General features: G+C 37.7%; 1 protein-coding gene across 6 annotated transcripts in view; it reads right to left on the reverse strand.

Annotated features, from left to right (window-relative positions):
- The window catches only part of AKAP6 (A-kinase anchoring protein 6), a 627130-nt gene that overhangs the window by 226834 nt on the left and 378524 nt on the right, over positions 1-21772 (reverse strand). For all 6 annotated transcript variants that reach the window (XM_036999333.2, XM_073211384.1, XM_073211383.1 and 3 more), the window contains one exon: positions 21318-21478. In XM_036999333.2, the coding sequence (XP_036855228.2) occupies positions 21318-21478 (161 nt within the window). The remainder of the gene's footprint in view (positions 1-21317; positions 21479-21772) is intronic.

Below are 21772 nucleotides of genomic sequence, written 5' to 3' on the forward strand. Positions count from 1 at the left end.
ATTGGAATAAAGGAAAAAGAGGAAGAAAGGAAGGGAAAATTGAGAGAAGATGTATATTGTGCTGTAAAGGCCTGCCAGATGCATCCAAACCAGCTATTTAAATGGAACCTTTCACTTACAAAAAAAGAGCCAGAAAACAAAGTGCTTACTTCATTTTATTAGTCCCCCCTTTTTTTCTCCTTTCAGTAGTCCAGGTTGAAATTATTTGGTGCATTCACTCACCCAGCCCTAATTCTAATAGAAGAAGACATCAGAGCAGTCTGCAACTAGTAACAGCTCTGCGGAGGCCCTCAAAATTCTCATAAAGACCCATCAACCTATTAGAAGAACATGGAATTTTATGTTCATTACTTCTTGGTGCCCAGCTGTAGAATTTGGTTGGTTGCACCTCAATCAAAAGTTGAATTGAAGTTAATATCATTTAAATAAAAACTTCAATAAAAAGTTAAAGTTCTATGTTTAATAGCACTAATACCCTCTAATGACCGTTATGGTCATTACCACCAAATAACTGACCTTCTTGACCCTATCCTCGCTGAGAAAACTTCTTGTAACACAAGTCAATTATTTAGCAGTTATGAGCACTCTATGGGAGATTATTATTGTAACCAAGCACCTTGACTTACCATTCTCTGTTATCTCCATTCTTCGGCAGATGTGGTATTTTTCCCATTATAGGTTTTTCTGTTTCTAACAGAGAAAGCTGCTCAGGCTCTACACTAACCCCCCACCCCACCTTCCTTTGCCTTGTAGAAGTTTCCCATATAATTGTTAATAAGTTTAAGTGTAATTAAAATGGTACAAATTAGAGGAGTTCTACTATTCGTGAGCAGTGACTGCTGCCTGTTGAGGACTTTAATCTCTACCATTTGAGACCACTCTAAAAAAGAAAAAAAAAAGGGAATGCTACAAAAGGAAGTTAAATGTGGCTTTTTAAGTCTATTTCCAACTGGGCTTTGCATATGGTGTTGAACTGGAAATGTGGGAGACAAAAAGAAGAAAAGTCCAAAAGAGTGATTTTTAACATGAGAGACTTCAACAAATCCTTTAAGAATTTCATTTCCTGTTTTCTTTTTCCTGGAGACTGACATAAACTTGGGTAGTCCCAGAGAAGAAAGGGAAAGGACACTAACAAAATTTTCTGTTAAAATAATGTCCTAGTAGGCTCAGTTCCTGAGAACATTGAGAAATTCTCACTCTATGTTATTTTAGGGGCACTGTTTAAGGAACAAGAATAAACTCCTAATACTGTTTTAAAACTCTGTATCTTAATTAAAAATGGACCAGGTTAGTAGGATATAATTCCAATTTTTGTCACAACTCAAACTCATGATCTAGAAAAACAAAATAACACCAAATATTGATTAATAAATAATTTTCTTAGAAGTCAAATTGGGCTACAAACTGAAGTTAAACAGAGGTGATATATGAGATACTCCTAGTTCAAAATCTATTTCTTTTGTTTCTCTGATTTTTACATTGAGTTTTTACTGAGGTAGGAGATTATCCAAAGAAAGAAGGCCAGATAATCTTTGATTCCTCAGAGGACAGACATAAGATGAATTGAGCATTTGATGGTTCTTTCAGACGTAAGCAAAAGAATTCATGAACAAGGATTGTTCCACTAACATAATGAGCTATATAGTCTCTTTTTGTGTAAGTCTGTCAGACTTTAGTTCTATATTGCCTTAGGTCTATATTCATGCCCATAAAACCTGAACAAAGGTAGGGAGATTGAATAAAACTTCAGTCGATATCAGCCTATTAATAGTTCAATGATTCCTAATCCAATTATTTCAAGGTTAATAAAAGAAAAAAATGAATGTCATTTGTTCATTCACAGCAGTACTTATTAAATCCTGTGCTAAGTATTTGTAAAAAAACAAAGATGAAAGCTGTATAGTTCCTTCTCTCAAGGAGCTTATAATCTAGTGAACAAGAGAACAGAATGAAATAAGTGACAAATACGTGCTGCTTCACACCAGAACAATGTGCTGAAGGAATGTAACAGGTGTGATTAATTGTGACTGAGAGAAAATTAGGACGAACCTAATGGATGAAGCAGTATTTGAGATGAACTTCAAAGCAGTAGTGTTTGAATGGAGAGAAAGCAAAGAGCACCCTACCCCGAGGGAACTGGCTTGCACCTGTTGTCAAGTGTGGTGGTGGAGAAGTGGGGCTGAGGTATGGGCTGTGTAGAAACCTAAGGGCCAATGAGACTAGAGAACTGATTTTGTACTAAATGAAGGAAAATTTTGTGGCAAGGCTGTTGAGCTAGAGTTTGATGTAATGCAACATGTATTTTAGGAAAACGACAATGGAAGAGTGATCAATAGAAGTAAAATTGAAGTTTAGAGTCAATTAAAAGTCAGTGACACTACTCTCCTCAGCACTGTGCAAAGATGGGGTAGGATGGACACTGCCAACATTATCAAATTATAGGCAGACAAGTCAGGATGCCCTTCAAACCTTATCCGTATAACATAAGTTATTTGCAACTCACTTATTCTTTCTGCGGGAATTTAAATTTCAAGATTAGTCTCAGCCGTAAAGTGCTGTAATGAAGAGGCCTAGACCAAGTAAGATGAGTGGACACAGAAAGGAGATCAGACACAAAGGAAAAGCATCTCCATGCCTCAACCAACTGCTAGTGTTTCACCAATCTGTAACTAAAACCGTGCTTGACCAACCACCCTTGATCCAAGCTGGGAAAACAAATCAAGTTAGACACATATTAGGCATTATAATGGTATTCCCATTCAGTCCCTATTGGGTCTCTACACATATCAGACCAAAACCAGGCCCAAGAGCAGTCAACTAAATGACCCCTGGGGTGACCCCGAAGGGCTGAAATGGTGTTTAACTCAGACCTTTGCAGTAGATGCCAGGAACAAGAAGAGCAATGGTCTGCACAGAGTTGTGTTCAGGTATGACCACAGGTGAGGCTTTCATTGACCAAAAAGAAAAACTGTCAAGCAAACATTTTTACTACACTGAAAGAAAATGGAGCAAGGTTTTTTTTTTATTTGTATAAAATATATTGTTCTTCCAGGCTGCAGTGAAATAGTTTCTATTTAATTGCACAGAAATCCTAAGAAGGTTACAGCAGTGAAACATTAAAATTCTAAGGGCAACTAATAACATTAAAACTTTATAGCCCCAGATAGAATAATTTAGACAAAAACAACATGAACATATGTTTTGTGTAATAATAACAAACATTTATAGCTGTCAAGAGAGAAAAACACAGGTTTATGCACACCTTAATGGTGTGCATGGGTGAGCATGAGTATATTTAAAACATAATATATTACAAAAATGACAGCAGGCATGGCTCTTCTGGGTACTATGTTAAATCAATGAATAAATTACCAAAAGTGAGCTGTGGCTGTTTGGATGTGTAATTGAGCTTAACGTATGTAGTGTTATTTCAAAAGAAACTGTTCAAGGAGTTTCGAGCCCAATCCACTCTGCATCTATCCTAGGCAGTTTACAAATAGCAATAAATGAAACTGTTTCACAGTAGGAAGGAAGTTTAGTTATACACATTACTTAAATGGAGGAAAAGTTAATTTTAATAAGCTTTGCAGGAATTGAAAACAAACATAATAATTTGCTTATGCTCACCAAACTGAAAATTGAAATGTTAATATTTGAATTTAAATTTATTTTAATTATTCACTGTAAGACTCAGAAAATCACTAGAAATTATCTGTTCAACTTAAAACAAAAACATATACAACCCTTCATAAATATGTTTATTATTCTACTTGTTTTAATTAAACCATTTGAATGCCATACTTTTTCAAAAAAATTATTAGAAGTACAGAATATGAAGTAAATTTTAAGCTTGTTCGTGCCACCAAGTTAATGGCAATTGGTAATAACTATGCTGCAGACAAAGCCATTAATGTGATTTTTAGAATAAAAATAGCTTCTCATAATTTTCTTTCTAATTATAAGGTTATTTGTCTTACTTAGTACTCTACCACAGTTTTATGAAACAGGGAAAGAGGTATGTTTTCTTATTTTTCCCTGCCTAGTTTTCCTGGCTTTAATCATTCCATATTTTTCTGTAATATACAAAATGTTGTGATCCTTTTACATAGGAAAACTGAAACAAAATTCTATAAGAATTAAGTCCTGAACTATTTGAATTACAAATCTTGCCAAGAAGCCAAAAGGGCCACTCAACAACTATAATTTCTTTTTAGGAGATTCCAACTTCAAGCAATTTAAAATGTTCTGGGCTTAGGTAACAACCATGCTGACTCCTTATTTTTCATATCTTTTGTGTTATTAGGGTCATTATATCATGACAGATGCAGGACGCAGGACTGTCAGATGTGTTATGAAAAGGAAACTATTTTTCTTGAGTAGCATGTTTTCATCTATCCTACTCTTTCTGTGCTTCGCTGTCCTCTGTGGGCACCTAATACAACAAGCACCTTCCAGGGCTCTGTGGAGATGGACAGCTGTGTGGGGCCCTGGGCTCATAAGCTCAAAGACTTGCTTTTCATTCACACTCAATGAATAGCTTCCCACTAGCACTGAAATTAACTAAAATAAGCTTGTACTTAACACAAATCTTTTTATTCAAAACCACAATACACTTAAATAGGAGGGAATCTGTCTGCATTTTCAGCACCACTTTCACTCATGTTACCACTGTTAACTCACTTGGCTATTCTATTCTCTTCTCCCAAAATTTTGCACGATGCAACCAGTTTACTGACTGCCAAACACTAATTCCCAGGGTTTCCATGCTTCTACGGGCAGATGATTAACACAGTTGGAGCAGTCAGATGCAGACAGACAGTGGAGCCCACTTACTGCTTAGTGCTTGTTAGGAGACCAAGATATGGAAATTATTGGGACAGGAAATACTGCGTTATGGGTTGGGAGTTTAAAGACCTGGCCGTATATACTGAAATAGGTAAAGCTACTTGGAAAAATATTCATGATCTTACCCTCTTTTGAGCCTTCTTTGGCACAACTGGGGCCACAGTTGGCTTATCTCCAGTGACTGAGCCCTCAGAGGCTTGCTGGTAGTTAAGCAGCAAGCATCAAAATCTCTGCAGAAAGGAATTTACTGGGGCTCCTATGGGCAAGGCCTTAAGAGCCAGTGCGTTTCCCAGACTACACTCATTTTAGGTGACCCATTTTCCTTTCCTGAATTAAACTGAGTCCTATAGAATTAATGGACAAGGAGTGAGGGAATGTGGGAAGTGGAAAGGGATCAGCAGCTGTTAGTGTTAAAACAAGACAATTGGCATATTTTGAATGTTACACTATGTTACCTTATACCTACTAAGAGTAAATAATGAACACAGTCATAGAAGCAATTTATTTTAGAGTCCTAGATATATGATTTCTTAACATCAAAGACCCTGACAAAGTATCATAATAATTATTTCCAATAACAGTAACAAACATTAAAATCATAACTCAAGAGTTCAGATCCTCTATCTCTTAAATCTTAGGAACTTATCACCTTCACCTTAGGGTGTTTTGCTTAGGTATAATGCTAGAGCTCAAAAGGTATGAAGACATCATACACTGAATCAGTGAGATCTGTAAGGCCAGTATTTTGCATCAAAGAGGAACCCCAGGCATCACAGGATGATGTGTGGAAGGCATGGCCTGTGCTGGAACTGATTTTTCTGCCACCTTAAAAGCTACCACTACCACATTTCTGGCACCACCCAAGGTCCCTATTGTGAAGCATCTGGCTGTGAGTAGTGGTGCCTAAAGTGAATCTTTCCAGGTTCACCTTCCTATTTTCCTTTTCACATCTATTCCCTCTGCCTCCAGTTACAGACTCAATTCTTGCTTCAGACCGTGTCTTTGGTTCTCATGCCCACCTTCTCCCTGACGCTGTGCTTCTCCTTTGTTCTGTGTCCCACTCAAAGTTCCTTACTGTCGCCCAGACCACAGCCCAGCCCTCCGACGCACCCTGAAATGAGAACAGGGAGTCAGACGCCTACCCTGGCAGCAACTATAGTTTAGGAATGTGTAAAATATCTCTGGTCTTCATAGCAACTATGTATGAGTTAATCAACCACCTGGCTCTGATAATACTTTCCTATTTATCACCTAATCCCTTCAATAACCCTTAAGGGATGGAGGGACATTATCATTCCTCCTTTGCACATGACAGGTGCAGAGAAAAGATTCTCTGCCTTGATGACCTCAGGGACAGCACCATCCATTTGCCTATGGTGTATGAATATACAGACTTATTTCAAGTTCTCAGTTATCTAGTTCTAGAATACATATATTTGTCTCTATCATTATTTCTAGTCTCTAAGTCAGTTCCTTCCAGTTATGAAAGTAATTGATAATATTGGTCTTAGAAAAAACTTACTAAATTTGTTTTATTTCCCCCCTCCAAAGCATGTTAGTCATTATACTATCACTACTGTGTCAAAAGAATATTCTTATTACAGTTTGTTTAAAATATTAACTTTATCAAATCAACATACCATTTCCTTTTCATCAAAAATATTTAAAGATATTAATAAAATTATGAAGCACTAAGTAACTTCATAAAGTGAAATGGTAGAAACTAAATAGTTGTACAGTGGTATAGTCTTTCCTTCACCAACCTTCATAACTTCTATTCAACTTAATTGAATTGTCAAACACATTATATTCAGGAATGACAATCTTATAGTAATTATAGGAAACAGGAAAATAAATACAAAAAGATATAATTTATTGAAGTTACAAATTTGATTATCCTCTCTGGGAGCTCAGTAACAATTATTTAAATGAAAATTAAGTGTTTGAGCATTACAGTATTAGTAGAGCTGCCACACTTTTTATTAATTTACAATTGGTATGCTTAGGGTGTCAGTGAGCTAACTCAAAATAATCCTTTTTAAAATGTCAAAAAAGCCAAATGCCTAAGTATGGACATAGTAGGCAGCTTTTTCTCTTTTTTTTAAGTTATGAAATTGCAAAACCATAAAACATTTTGCATTGAAAAGATACCTTATTTTTATATAACCCATCTAGATTCCATACTATTGACTAAATTTAATCAATTAAATCAATTTATTCTACATAACACCACAGAGCATAGATCAATTTACAAAACTGATACAAATATTTAAAGGACTAACAAAAATAAACGTAAAGAACACACACATAATTTAAGGATTTTGATTTCTGTTGTAAATGTTTTGTTGATTAACATTTTTTGAGAGTTATCTTTGAGGGACATATGCTGAACACTGCAGTGTGAACAAGAAAAAATTCCTGACTTTCAGAGAGCATACAGCTTGAGGGAGATCTTTAACATAAAATTCAAAGAGAGAATGTGGTAGGTGCTATAACTGAGATTCAAATGCTATAGGAACATTCAGAAAACTGAGAGCCATTTTGACTTACATGGGTACTGGATGAGAGTGAAAAGGACTGAACAGGTGGAGATGGGCAAAGACATAAGGAGCAGGAAGAGACGAGCATAGAAAAAGGGAAAAACTGAGCTGTTTTGGAGACTAGAAGTAGCCCCACATGGCTGAGGCAAAGGAATACAAAGAAGACTCAAAGGAACAAAGCTAGAAAGGCAGGAACTTTGTAGTTAGGCAACGGTAAACCACTGAAGCATTCTGGGTAAGGATTACAGTGCAAATGGAAAAGAGGCAGGAGAGGCACTGACAAGAAAGTCAGATTTGGAGGCTAGTTTTAGAACTATGTGCTATGGAACCTGTGAGCTCTGCAGAGGATAAGGACAGGGAGGGCAGTAAGCAAAGCTCCCACATACTGAGTCAACCAAAAAATTCTATTTGGGTTGTTTTTTATGATGGAGTTTGAGGAAGATTCAGTTTCAAAAAAATTATTGGCTAATAATTTTTAAATTAAACCACCAATCAGAACCAAGTGTTTTAATTATAGATTATGGAGCTGAGGCTCAGAGATCAATTGATTTGTAACCAATAAGTCATAAATAAACACTAATGAGCACAGTATCAATGAAGTGACTGTGGCCAGGGTACTGTGTAGCAAAAGTTCAGAAGTAAGAGGTTTAAGAAGAAAAGATGACAGTTTAGCATTGAGGGAGAAAAAAACAAAAGCAAGCAGCTTGAGTGGTAACACAAAGAGAAAGATTAAAACTGTATGGTGCTTAGCAATCTATAATAATTTATTAAAACAGTGAATTTGTTGCTTAGGATGCTTGTGTTCCCAATAACAGAGAATTCCAACTCCACTAACAGAGAAAGGCTAAACAAAGCAGGGAATTATTAAAAATGCTGAAGGTAGGATAGCTCCAGGGTTGGTTAATACAGCTGTCCAGCGATGTAAAGACTCCATCCCTCGCCTGTCACCCTTTGCATTTAAGCTTTGCCCGTTCATAATATAACAAAATGACTATAATAGTTCAGCTTCAGGTCCTTGTGAAAGCATCCAGAGTTTGAAAGGGAACCTTTTCTTCTTGTTTGTCTCTTTCTATAAAAAAGGAAAACCTTTCCCAAAGCCCCACAGAGACTTTCCTTCGTATCTCTCTAGTCAGAAGTGCATCAATCAGCCATGCTAACAGAGCAAGGGGAGCCGCATGGCTGTCTGGTGGGCTAACCATGGTTCACTGCCTGGACTGGGGAATAAGGTCCATTTCATCTGAACCACATAATACATGAGAAAATGTGTGTGTGGAAAAAATAGGTTATTCTGTTAAGAAAGAGGAGGAGGAAAATGGCTGTTGGCTAGGCAGTCCTCATGCCTGCAAATTAAGCTTAATAAACATTGTTTGATGCTGCTGCTGATTATATCATTAGTGCAACATCCCAAACCCTTTTCCCTTTATGAGGAAAAGTGTGCCTATACTTCCTAATGTCCAATTTTATCATTTAGGGGAAGAAAGAGAACTATTGATTGCATAGGAAAAGTACATACAAAAAGAGTTTCCATTTCAAGGCATTCATTCAAAGAAACTTGTGAGACGTCTGCTTAAGATGCAGAATTTCCAAAGAGATTCTATCTTCAAAATCTTACCTGATTGTCCCTTTGTGTATTAGCCAATGGAGAATAGTCGTTAAGCTGTGTGTGTAAAATTGAGACTAAAATAATCTCCAGATAACAATAGAAGATGCTATTTGTCAAAGGTCTAAAGCAGGAATACAACTGAAAACTACTGCACAATTGGATAAAATACAAAAGTAATTACAAAGGCATAAAAACACTCAGATCATCAAATGTACCTTCATCTAGTGATATCTTTGTTCACATCACTCTTCTGTTTGTCCTGTATCATATCATTTATAATTTGTGGCCTTCAACCAAAAGGGGGAGAAGGAATTCAATCACTGATTAACAGTAATAGTTACAAGGTTCTCACTTATTCAGAAATCAGATGATTTCATTCCATGCTAAAATGCAACAAAAATGATAGCAGTACTATTTAATGGTAATTTCAAAGAATACATTTTGTTTCTTTGCTGAGTCGTTTGAGTCTAATTTACTTGAGAGGAAAAAACTACATGACACCAGAACTTCATTAATGAGAATGGGTAGTGGGGCCCAGAAAGCTGCCATTTGATAAACACATAATTCTTAAATGAATCTGTAAAGAGCAAGAAGAATGAGGGATCAAAAAGGGAATCAATGTAAAGCAACTGCTAAGTGTGCGACAGGCAAGGTTCTGGAACCTCCAGAGTCTTGAGTAATGGGAAAAGTTCCAACACATCAAGCTGGTTGGCATGTTCTCCAACAGTCTGAATCACTGATATTATTAAGTCTCTTTAGTATCAGAATCATGGTTATTAGTTTATTTTCAGCTAGGAAAGAAGTAAGAGCTTTGGGTATGAGCATCTGAAAAGGAGAAAAGAGCTGAGACAAAGAGGAGCTTTTCAAAATTCCTTATTATTCAAAATGCATAGCCCTCAAATAACGGATTAATTTTAGAGGCTTCAGGTAAATTTTATTAATTTCTTTCTTCTCTCCCAACCAGACCAAAATCTCCTATTAGAAATTTTGGTGTTATTGGTTTACCCAGACTTTATGCAGTGAAAATCAGTATTTCTCCCCATCTATCTAATGACATTTAGAAGAGGAACCAAATGAATCAAAGTAGGGAAACTGACGCAGCTGGTTTGGAAATTGCATGAGTGTGTATTTTGTGGAGACTGTTACAGAGAATTGATCCAGGTCGTCTTACAGAGCAGAGCTCCCCAGTCCCATATTTTCTACAAAGGTCTAGATGAGTGTAAACTTTATTAGGTTAGCTAAACCTCATTTATCATCTTCTAGAAAGATGTGTATGAACACAGATTATAATGCACCAAATATAATATGTCAGAGATTAGACTTTGTTAGTGATTCAAACAGTGGTATGATCTGGTTCTGCCCTTTGAGATTATGTCAGTTAGGGACCTGTACCTTCTTAGGTTCAGTGTCACCTGATCTTGTTAGAAAGCTTTAGAGGGAAGACTACAAATTTCATCAACCAGTGTGCTGGTCAGCTGCTAAGTTACATTAGATGCTTTTAGTCTTTTTCAAAGAAGCAACTCAGAGTACATTTTTTCAGCAAGTCTGTTTTAAGATGTAAAAAATCTATCAACCTATTAAAATGATTAACCAACTAGACATGACTCAAGTGCAAATTTAATAGTAAAATCATATGTTTTTCCTTTTTTATGGTACAAATTACTAGTCATTTTGGGAAAAAAAGCTGAAATCACTCTTTGAAAGATTGTTTTACATACAATAAAAAGCAAGAGGCAAAGGAAATTATAAAAAGCAAGAGAATTATAGAAAGGAAGAGCAGATGGAAGATAGGATTGTGCCACTATCCACACAGTATCATGAAAGATGAAAAGATTAGGTGGAGTTCTGTCTTTAGTTTTAATATTATTTATCAACTCATTAAAATTAAATAAAAATTTTTAGCTCAAATAATGTTTAAAGTGAGTAAAACAAAAAATTTAGGATGCAATTGCTGCCCTGAGGAGTTTGCAGTCATGGAGTGTAAGCACCTTAAAATTTAACTATAAAAGACATAAGTGGAAGTTCAAGATAAAATGAAAATAATGTCACAAGGCTGTTTGTGATTAATCATCAGCTGTGTTGTACAACTAGTAAATGCAATACAATTTAGATGAGGTAGCAATCACTTAGGACTAAAAGTTTATTGGAAATCTCTAGTGAGAGGCAGGATATGAATTCCAGTCCTGTTCTCCAGTCCCTCCTCACCCTCAATCCTCCCTCTATACAAATACTTGCTGCACTGACTAATCACATTGAATTTGCCTTCATTCTGAATGCTTTGGCTTCCTTACCTCTTGACTGTTGCTTACCACCCAACATTTCTTCTTTCTCTATGTCACAAGTATCTTCCCTACCTGAAACTCACAGCTCCACCTGGTTCACTTCTCCTCCCTCAACTGAATCACTATATCAATTCATCTTCTTTCTCTTCCTTCTTGAAATTATCTTCAACTGTTCCCTTTTAAGTAGTCCTATTATTTAGCCTATACACATGCTAAGGTCACCTATACCCCATGAAAAGTTCCTTTGACCTACATCCCTGCTATCCCTTCCACCAGCATTCTGGGGTAAGAGCTGGGAGTTTTACTGCTGAGCATGCAGATTCTCATTTAATCCTCCATTTTAATATAGCATCTTGCCCTCAGTTACTCCAGACATTCTTCAAGGTTCTATCATACCTTTCCTTCATTCTCACACAATAATCCTTTCTAGTCAGTATCAATTTCCAGGGCTACAGCTATTATTTCTATTTTGGCTGCCAAACTTATATCCTTAACACTGATCCCTACTCCAAGTTTTGGGTTTTCATTTTCCACTGAATATTGCATATAACCCATAGTTTATTTTCAGGCTTCTCCTATTCCCAAATCATTGTTCTCAAACTTGCCTGCACATTCTGCAGAGGTTACAAAAATATCTATGCCCTGGTTATATACCCAGTTATTCTAATTAATTGGACATCAAGGTCACTATATGCAGCTTTCAAAACTGCTTACTAAAATGCATCTAACTTCCATTAATGGTAACACCATTCTTCCAACTACTCATACTCAATTCCTTTGCATGGGATTAGCACTTCGAGCAGCTTACTGTGGTCATTAACTCTGCCCTCAACTCTCTATTCCCTAGATACCAAACTCTAACATTTCTTCTTCCATAATATCACTTCTATGTTGTTCTTTATATTATCATAGCTAGTGTTTTACTTTACCTCCCTTTAGTTACTGTACTAGTTTCCTAATTCCCTGTCAGGCCTTCCTTTCTCATCCTACTTTTATCATGTCTTCTATAACTAAACGCAATCATTAAAACACTCACGGCATGCTAGTAAAATACAAACTCTGCAGCTGGTATTCAAAGCTGTCTAGTATACAGCTCTAAGTTTTTCAGATTTATTTTCCACTAGGTCCTCATCCCTTCCCAAAAACATGTGGATACTCTAGGCCCAAAAGAGCCCAACTATTCACTGATTACCATTCTCTAGATGTCCCTCATAAATTCCCCTTTTCATACTTTTGACCATGTATTTCCTCTTCCTGGAATGCTTTCCTTCTAATATCTTCTTACTCACAATTTATCAGAATATTAGAGACCTTCACACAATCCATTTTCTCTTGTGTGGGGACGCCTTCCCAGACTCCATCAGATTGAAATAATGCCCTTTTCCCATCTTTTATGTGCCTTATTATGGTATTTATCACACAGTCTACCTTAATCTAATTACATATGTGCATATCTGTCTCTACTGCAGGGCAGGGAGCAAGAAGAGGTATGGCATTATCCCCTCCAGAACTATGATATCAGTACAGTTATACATTCAATATGTATTGATTTTAAGGATAGTATAGAAGGAGAGAATGGGAAAAGCCTGGGGCAAAAGCAAGGAAAAAAGAAAGGGGAAAATACATTTGGAAGATGGCGAATTGACTACCTGATTTATGAAATGAAACAGTGACACAAATCTTAACTAATCAGGTGTTATCAAATGACAGAATAAGGAGTTTGGCCTTCACCCTGTCATGTAAGGTTTTCAGAAAGACTCTAAATAAGCCTGAGTATCTAATATGTGCTTGGATATGTTGTTCCATCAGGAAAGTGTAAGTGATAATAGGAGTTAAGACTGCTAGTATTGTTGAGAAGATTGAATAAGGCAATCCAGGTAAAAGGCTTGACACAGACCACAGACTGACCACAGTAAGCTGCTCTAAGTGCTAATCCCATTAACAGAGTATGTTACACATACACACACACAAAATGGTTATACAATAATAATCTAAGATATCAAATGTAAAGAAAGCTTTTCCGGCTCTGATTCCCAGAGATAGAGAAAGGAAAGAGTAAGAGAGAGAGGGGGGGAGAGAGAAAGACATGAAAGCATTAATGTTTGTGAAACAGACTCAGGCAGTTAGCTTCTAATGTATTTCACTGGACACATACTTCTTTCTTTTCTTTCTCCTTCCGTTCCTTCACCCTCTTTCCTTTCCTTCCCTCCTTTCCTTTGTCTTAGTCTCCTGGTTAAGGCTTCCTTTTTTTCCCTTGCCTTCTTCCCACCCAGCAAGATTCATGGCCTTGCTTAGCCTTCTGGGGCAACACTAAACGACTGCTGGCCTCTGCAGGCGACTAAGTATACAGACGGGAAGCCCCTACCCCAACCCAATGCAAAATGACCTGGAAAATGCAATGAGACAGTCCCCCAGCTCTGGCCCAGCAGGACCTCCAATCTAGTTAACGTTTCCTGAGAAACATTAACCTTCATCTAGGCCCAGTGGGAGGTAAAACTAGGAATGTTCTGAGTCCTGGCAGCAAAGAGCACTACAAGACATTGAAAGAGGATCTCCATTTCTATTAGCATCAGAACTATATAAATAGCTATATTCCACCTGATTGCCAAGGAGAAGGAAGAGGAATGTGGTCATCTCAATGCTTTCTGACCTTACTGGATGGGAGATCCTCTGGGTATGAGGAAAGTTAAACAAACGTTTGGAGTATTTTGGGTGTCAAGTGCAGGTGTGCATCCATTTGAAAGCCGCTGTTTTATGTGAAGTCCTAGGTGACTCAATAAACACAAAAGCCAGAGCAGAGTGATCCCTTTAGCAGGGCTCTCCCCAGCTCAGACCTCTCCCCTGCCAGAAACAACACATTCCAGGAAATTACACAGTAAGGTAACTGTTTCACACTTTCAATTACTTTACTTACTAATTTAAAAGTGATTTTAAAACTAATTCTGTATCTCCCTTCCATTTTGTACTTAAGTACATACAGATTTTTTTAAAATGTTTACCACCACTATATATCAAAAAGTCCCTCTGCGTTTCTTATGCAGTATCTCTAAAGTAGATCAGTTAACATGTGTGTTCTGCTAACAAAAGATGGCTGTTTTCCATAGAATGTAACTTTACATCCCTATTATGCATCTTTGCAACTCCAGCCTTTACAGATTCCTAGATTTGGCACCCTTTGACCAAATAGGAGGGAAAAAGGCTACCTACTAGGTCAATGACATTTCTCTATATTGATTAAATACACCAAAGACTTTCACTCCCAGATTCTTCCTGAGCCAAATGTTTCTACCCTCAAGGCCACTAGCTATGAAAATATAGTGTGAAAAAATTAACATAAATTATGGTCTTACACATCATATAGAGAGAGCATGAAGAGTTCACCATTACCTGCCCTTTGACCCAGTATATACTTTCACTATCTCAATCATTTTTTCAGTCACTTCCTCAGAGTGGTATGTTATTTTTAAAAATTTCTCATCTTGGATCCACCCACACATCTGATAATATGCAAATGTAAGTGCCTAAAGGATATTAGAGGAACTATATTCTATTTAATTCTATCAACAAATTTAGTAACCACACCTGATCTTCAGAGAAATAACTCACTTTTGTTTCTGTCTTTCCAAAATACATTTGAAGAAAAGTTGCCCTGCTGGTAACAAAAAAATGGACTACTGAAGAATCCATAGTAGAAGAAAGAGTTCTCCCTAGGTAGTGCATATCAGGGCTATGTTTGTATAGTTCAGCAGGAAAGGAAATGGATCAGATACTGGCTTTAAGGAAGAGTTCTGCAGGGAAGAGGTAGAATTGGTAATGCATCTTACTACTCATTTGCTTGCATCAAGAATCACATTCCACTTCAATCTGTCAACATCCTAATTAAGATGATCTGAATCTTAGGTGATCTATTATTCTAGATCTGAGATAGCCCAATTTACATTAGACAAGATGTTACACTGTCTCTTAACACTGAGATGATAAGACCACTGAGCATGTCTTCCCTCATGTCTAGCCCAGCATTGGGCAGAGCTCTCCATCAGCACCCGATAAATAATGGCCAGGCCTTTGCCTGTGGTCTTTCTTTCTGTAGATGTAGATACAATTTAATCTTATTGTATCATTTCCAGTTCCTTTTGACAAAATATAACTGTGCCCTTCTTTGCATGAAGAAAATAGTAAAGGATCTCAAAGAGTTCTCTATACATTTATGTGTCAGTGTATATGGGGAACTTATAACAGCAATTCCCATTCATTACCTTAATTCATTACCTTAATATGGGGAACTTACAACATGTAAATGCAATTCCCATTCATTACCTTAATGCTGTTTCTGTAGATCCTGTGTTAAAGAACATGTTAACTACATAAGCTTTTGAGCCAGAAAAGAAATGAATGCAGAGACAATGCTCTGGAAGAATTAGGATCAAATTACTATTTCAGGATAATAATACCCAAATGCACTGTTACCAAAGAGGCACTATAGAATACAGAGATAATATCATATAAAGGTACTTCCTAAATTGGTTTTTTTCTCCCCTCCAGTTAAAGAAAGTTACCTATAACTCAGCACAAATACTGGGTTAAGATTCAGGCATCTGATAACAAACAGAGAATGTGTGTTAACACTGGACTTGCCCTCTCTTGACATCTGAAGAAAAGCCAGGTTGCCTTAGACAGACCCAAGTCAGAGGCCAGGCACAGGTCTCTTAGCCAGTATCTAATACTGTCACTCAGTAGGGCTGAGCAAACATACGTAAGAAATGTTCATAAGCTTACTTTCATGTTATTGTCAAACATAACACTGATGACATTCATAGGCTGACATCCATTTCCAAAGGGATGAAGACTTCTATCTAATAACCTCAAAGAAGGCAGATAAATCAGCATAACCCCAGAGTTCAAAACAGCTAACACTCTCTTTTTCACTAAGTAAGTGAAGATGTTGGTTGGGACTGAGGCTACACCACCCTTCTAGAAGCTATAAAGTTTCCTGAATTTACAATAGAATCTTCAATATGCTTTGTTTTAGGAACTTATCTGTTTCTTTAAAGAGGACAAAGGAACTATTGCTCTGTGATTCCAGTGATGAAAAGTTTGAGATGTCATGTGGGGAAATCTGGCCTTGTTGCTTAGACACATAATGATGGCATGCTCTATAGGTGGAAAGTAAAGAAAATAGAGGACAAGAACATTTTAAAGGAGGCAATGTGCAAAATTTAAGGATGCTTTCTTGCTTTCAGGATTTTGTTGTTGTTGTCTTGAAAGGTCAAAAAAAGAATGTAGCCTTTGTTAGGCATTGGATATTCACTGTTTGAAATCCCTCTGGCTTACACCATTCAAAAACTTAACACACTGAAAGCCTAGTTTAAGATGATAAACTTTCACCAATCTATCTTAAGATATATAATTACAAACATATTTTCAATTCTTGGATGTGAGTGCTGAAACTATTTCTAGAACTGCTGAATTCTGTTCTCTATTTCCATGTATAAAAGATCTCACAGCACTGGGAAAACACTTTTTTAAAAAATGAAATACAACAAATAAGGTATGCTGCCAAGTCCTGGGGGAGAAGTTTCCCAGAGTCTTTGAATTTCCTCCTACCCTCCTTCTTTACAAGATTTCTAAGACCAAGGCCTTTTCTGCAGCCTCTCAAACAAGGTAAAAAAGAAAAATACCCCCTAGATATATCCCTTAGATTTTCTATTATGCTTCTCAAGTTCCCAGTAGCTTCTGAAGTAAACCTAAGATGAATTCTGGAGTTATTTTTATTATGTTTCAATTTTGCCTCCTCTTTTAGGTCTAAGATGAAATAATTATCATAACTGCTGTGCTTGGAGATGCATTTCATGGCACAATTTGTACATGACCTGTGCAAGGTCACATCATGGAAAGAGGGCTGACATGATAGATAAAAGTCTAATCCAGTTTTTAGTCTTAGAGAACTTCAGAGTCACCTATTTAAGCTTGCTCTATTTAGTGCAATATGGCAAGAAAAATTTCTGTTTAAACAATACATATTAGATATATTCTGTATAGGGACCTCACTCTGGCTTGGATAGTGTCCAACAGGACACATGAGGAATTATTGCTCAAATCACTGATTATAAGGGTCATTTTTTGTCACACTGTGAGACAGTGCAGATTTTGCCAAACCACCCAATCATCATCCACACAAAATCCTGGGTTCCAGCCATGCCACACCTTTTTACACCTCCATGTCTCTGCAAGTGCCATTCTCCCTGCCCATTATTTTCACCCTGGCAGTCCTTCCCACTCTCCCGTATTCTGTTTTGATACCCCCCAAGTAGGGTTAGTTATTTTCTTCTCTGTGTACTCGTAGCACTTTTTACCTATCTCTACTAGACTATTTATCAAATTCTATTATTATTTGTTTATTGTTTGTACTACCAGAATATGAGGCTTGTACATTTACCCTTATCCAGGATTAGCTATGTGCCAGGCATTGTTCTAAGCACTCTAGAAATGTCAACTCTTCAAGCTACATCACAACCCTCTGAGACAAGTGCTATCACTGCCTCCATTTCACAAAGGAGGAACCTGAGGCACAGAGAAACCACTTAATATTCCCAAGGACACAGAGCTAATAAGTGCCAGGAGCTGAACTCAGGCAGTCTGACTTCAGAGTCTGAGTCTTTCTTATTAATCTTTGTGTTTGCCCAAGGGACTAAAGGAGAAAATTATAAACATGAAAGAGAAAGAATGATCGCTCTCACTTCTCCATAGTTTCCTAAACTTAAATTTAGAATTGTATCTTCTTTGTCTTGGATTGATTTCACCTTCATCCTTTACTATGGATGAGTTCACTTGTCCAGAGAGAATTCAGCCAGGATCGGGGAAGAGAGAACTACCTGGGGGGGAAGATATGGGGCTCTGCTGGCTCCACCCATCAGTCCCCAGCACCTCTCGGGTCCCCATCTGCAGGTACCTACGAAGGCCCTTCCCTGTGGCTGCCTTCATGAGCACTGCACTGTGCGGAGTGTGTTGGGAAAGTCTTTGGAACAGTAATACAAATTAACAAGGCAAACTTTTTGTTACCCTTTGTAACTAATGCGACTCAAGGAAGGCCCTTTCACTTTGGGGATGATTCAAATACAGAGGGTTTTTGTTATTGTTTGTTTAGAAATGAGGCACCCAAATCTTTAAGAAGTAGATGTATTTATTTTTTCCCCTGATATTTAAATTCATATCTTCAATCTTTTCACATCAATGTCACCTATTTACCTTTTAAGTCACTTTTTAGTTCTTATATTTTACATGCATTTTTAGTTTTTTATTTTTCTGTTAAAAAAAGTTCTGACTCATTGTAGAAATTTGGAAAGTTCAAAGATATATAAAAATACATAATTGCATACTATAGGTTTTTTACAATGTTTTAAAATTCTAACATATTATTTTTAATGGCTATGCAGCCTTATTATTAGGGTAGAATGTAACATAATTTAATTAAACAGTCCCTGTTTTAAACACTTCAGCTGATACCAATTATTTGCTATTATTAGTAACAATGCAATAGGCTCTCTCTTCCATTCTGTGTGAGGACCTTGTGGCCTGACAGGAAGAGGCCCGTCTTAGGGCTTTGAACAGCAGTTCTCTGGGAGCTTGTGGAAAGCAGGGCCTGCAGTCTGAGACAGGAGGTGCTCACCTATCTGAGATGGGGCCTGGCCAGGTGGTCCTCTTTTTGACAAATGCTGACATTGCCTCTCCTGTGATACTACTTTCTTCTCACTGGGTTATCTTCCTTACTCCATTGTGATACCTCCTACAAAATGAACCAGTTTATAAGTATCAAATTCATACTGGCTCTGGTGAATAGGGCTGCTCATTTTTGACACGGTCTTGTATTAATTTTGGTGACTGCACCCTCTCTGCAGTGCCACGCTGGCCCCTCCCCACCTGTGCTCCCATGCACTGCGCTCCACCCACCATGCTGTTCGCCAGCCAGGAACAGGCTTTTAAGCTGCAGATCAGTGTCACTTCCCTGTTCACTCTAAAACCTTCCCCTCTGCCACCCAGCTTCCCTCACACCCTCCTCCCTAAGTGCACGGGTCTGCTCAGAGTGCTGCTTCCGCACAGAAGGCCTCTGCACTACCCTGATCTAAAAACACAAATAAATCCCTTCTCCCAGCCCAAACTCCAGCTGCTCCCTCTTTTCTTTCACAGCACATCACCATCTGTAAAGGCCTGATTAGTAGACTGAAGTCTTTCTCCCCACTTTACCACAGGCTCCGTGAGACAGGCACTGAGGCTAACTGCTCACCATACCAGGTCCTGAGCAGTGCTGTGAGAGGCAATGCTCTAGGTGGTGACGAATAGGGCTGTGGGGCCAAAGGTCGCAGATTCAAATCTAATTCTGCTTCTTAGCACCTGTGTGACCTTATGCAAATTACTTGATTTCTCTGTGCCTCCATTTTCTGGAGTTACAACAGGCCTACCTTACAGGTCTGTTGAGAGAAATAAATGAGAGAATACACAGAAGCACCATAGAACAATGTCTGGCATATAGAATATATCCAACACAGAACAGGTTTTAAAAAGTAAGCTCTCAGTATATTTGTGTTAAGTAAATAAAACACAACAGTGTTTTTAATTGTGTCCTTTCTCATCATCATTACCCCCTGCCCAAAGCATTAATCCAACCAACTTCTCCCCGCAGTCTGCTCCTTGAAAGAGCTCCACTTCTGCCCTGAGAAGGCCGCTGAATACCCTCTCCATTCCATGCGATTAGTTCCAGCTTTGATCCTTTCATCACGTCACTTCCTAAAATATGTGCTCATGTGCCAAGCCGCTGCTCTTCCCTCCTTCAAGTATTTCCTGTAATGTGATCCCCTCCATGGAGACTTCTTTAAATGGAACTGAACTCATGATTCCATCCTCTGTTTCCAACAAGTAAGTTAGAGGTTGTTGTTTGAGGTTCCAAAGCTATAAAATCGTCTGAGCTTCTCAGTAGCTTTGTGGGTCTCACCATTGCAGGGCAGGTTGGGTTTTTCCTCTGCCTGCTCTTAAGAATGTGAGTCTAAGAGGGTAAATGGTTTGTTTAGCTTGCTCTGTATATATTTTGCACAATGCCAATCCACATGGATGCTGAATAAATGTGACTTGATGATGATTTAATTACTTTGTACCTGCCAGGAATAAAACCATGAACTCTTAAATTTGCTTCCCCCATAATACAATATGTTTCTATGCTGAGTCTGTTACGAGAATGGTTTTCTGCATTTACTTTCACAAAAGAACAAATACAAAAGGAAAGAGATTACATTAATAAAATTATTTTCCATATCATGAGTCCAGGGTACCTCTAGAACAGTGGTGTGCTGTATTAAAAGGTACCTCGTTTAAAGTTTAGTTGCTTATACTTTGTGGGTTATTTTGTAAACCTAAAATGGATAACCAAACATGTCAATATTCATTTTTAAAGTACTTGTTGTATTCGGTGCATGCACCATTATGGAGAACTTACACTCAGAGCAAAAAGATTTGTAGCAAAGCGTATGACCTTCTTCCCACTACAATGACCATCCCCTAATTAGGCAATGCATCTGATAGTCATTAACAGGAATGAGATAATGAATCACTTTCTCTCTTCTTTGTTAATTTGCTGTAACCAAGCGGCTAATGGATGTCAGAGCTGAGTGATTGCACTGATTATAGTGATTTATAGTTGCAACAAAACAATTTAAAACCATTCTGATTATTCATGTTAAAGATGCTTTATGTTTTGTTTACTAAATGTTTTATGTTCCCCTTTCTCCTACCCTAAAGGACTGTCCCCCTCCTAGCCTGCCCCTTTCCACAGAGAGACCTCTTCCTGGAAAACTTGGAAGTTGAATGCTTTTTTACTGTTCTAAACTAAGCCATTTCATTTTGTTTATATATCTATATAGATAGATAGATAGATAGATAGATAGACAAAGTTTACCTAGTAGAAACGAAAAGCCTTAGGGGTGGAAAAAAACTTCAGTGGTGCCTAGTTCAAAAGAAGACAGAAATAAGAGGAAATAAGGGAAACTTCAAGCCACTTACCTTGGGGCTTCCTGTGCCTTCGCCCGCCACAGACACATCAGTAGCGAGCAGCCCAGCTTTGATGGCGTCCAGAGCCCGCAGAATCCAGCTGTGCTGTCGTTTGATTTGCCTCTGCAGCTCCTTCCACTGACTGGCAACCATCCGCAGCATGTCCTTCAGTCCTTCTCCGGAAGGGGGGAGCGTAAGTTATGGACTTGACTGCATTTTTACTCATTACTATTTTTTCATTTAGTAATTTAAATGGATACTTCAAACAATAAGCTTAATTTTAAACGACCATTGCCATCACCTGCCATATAAGCATTTGCCACTCAGAATAGAGACTAGGAAGTTTTGATTTTATATTAAGCATAAGGACACAAAAATGGGATAACCACACAGATGCATGGTTTAGAGTGGAGTTAGACTCAGTATATTGACTAAAAATATGCATGTGGAACAAAAATCATGATGTC

The sequence above is a fragment of the Manis javanica genome, chromosome 8 (assembly GCF_040802235.1).
Source record: "Manis javanica isolate MJ-LG chromosome 8, MJ_LKY, whole genome shotgun sequence".
Classification (NCBI taxonomy): domain Eukaryota; kingdom Metazoa; phylum Chordata; class Mammalia; order Pholidota; family Manidae; genus Manis; species Manis javanica.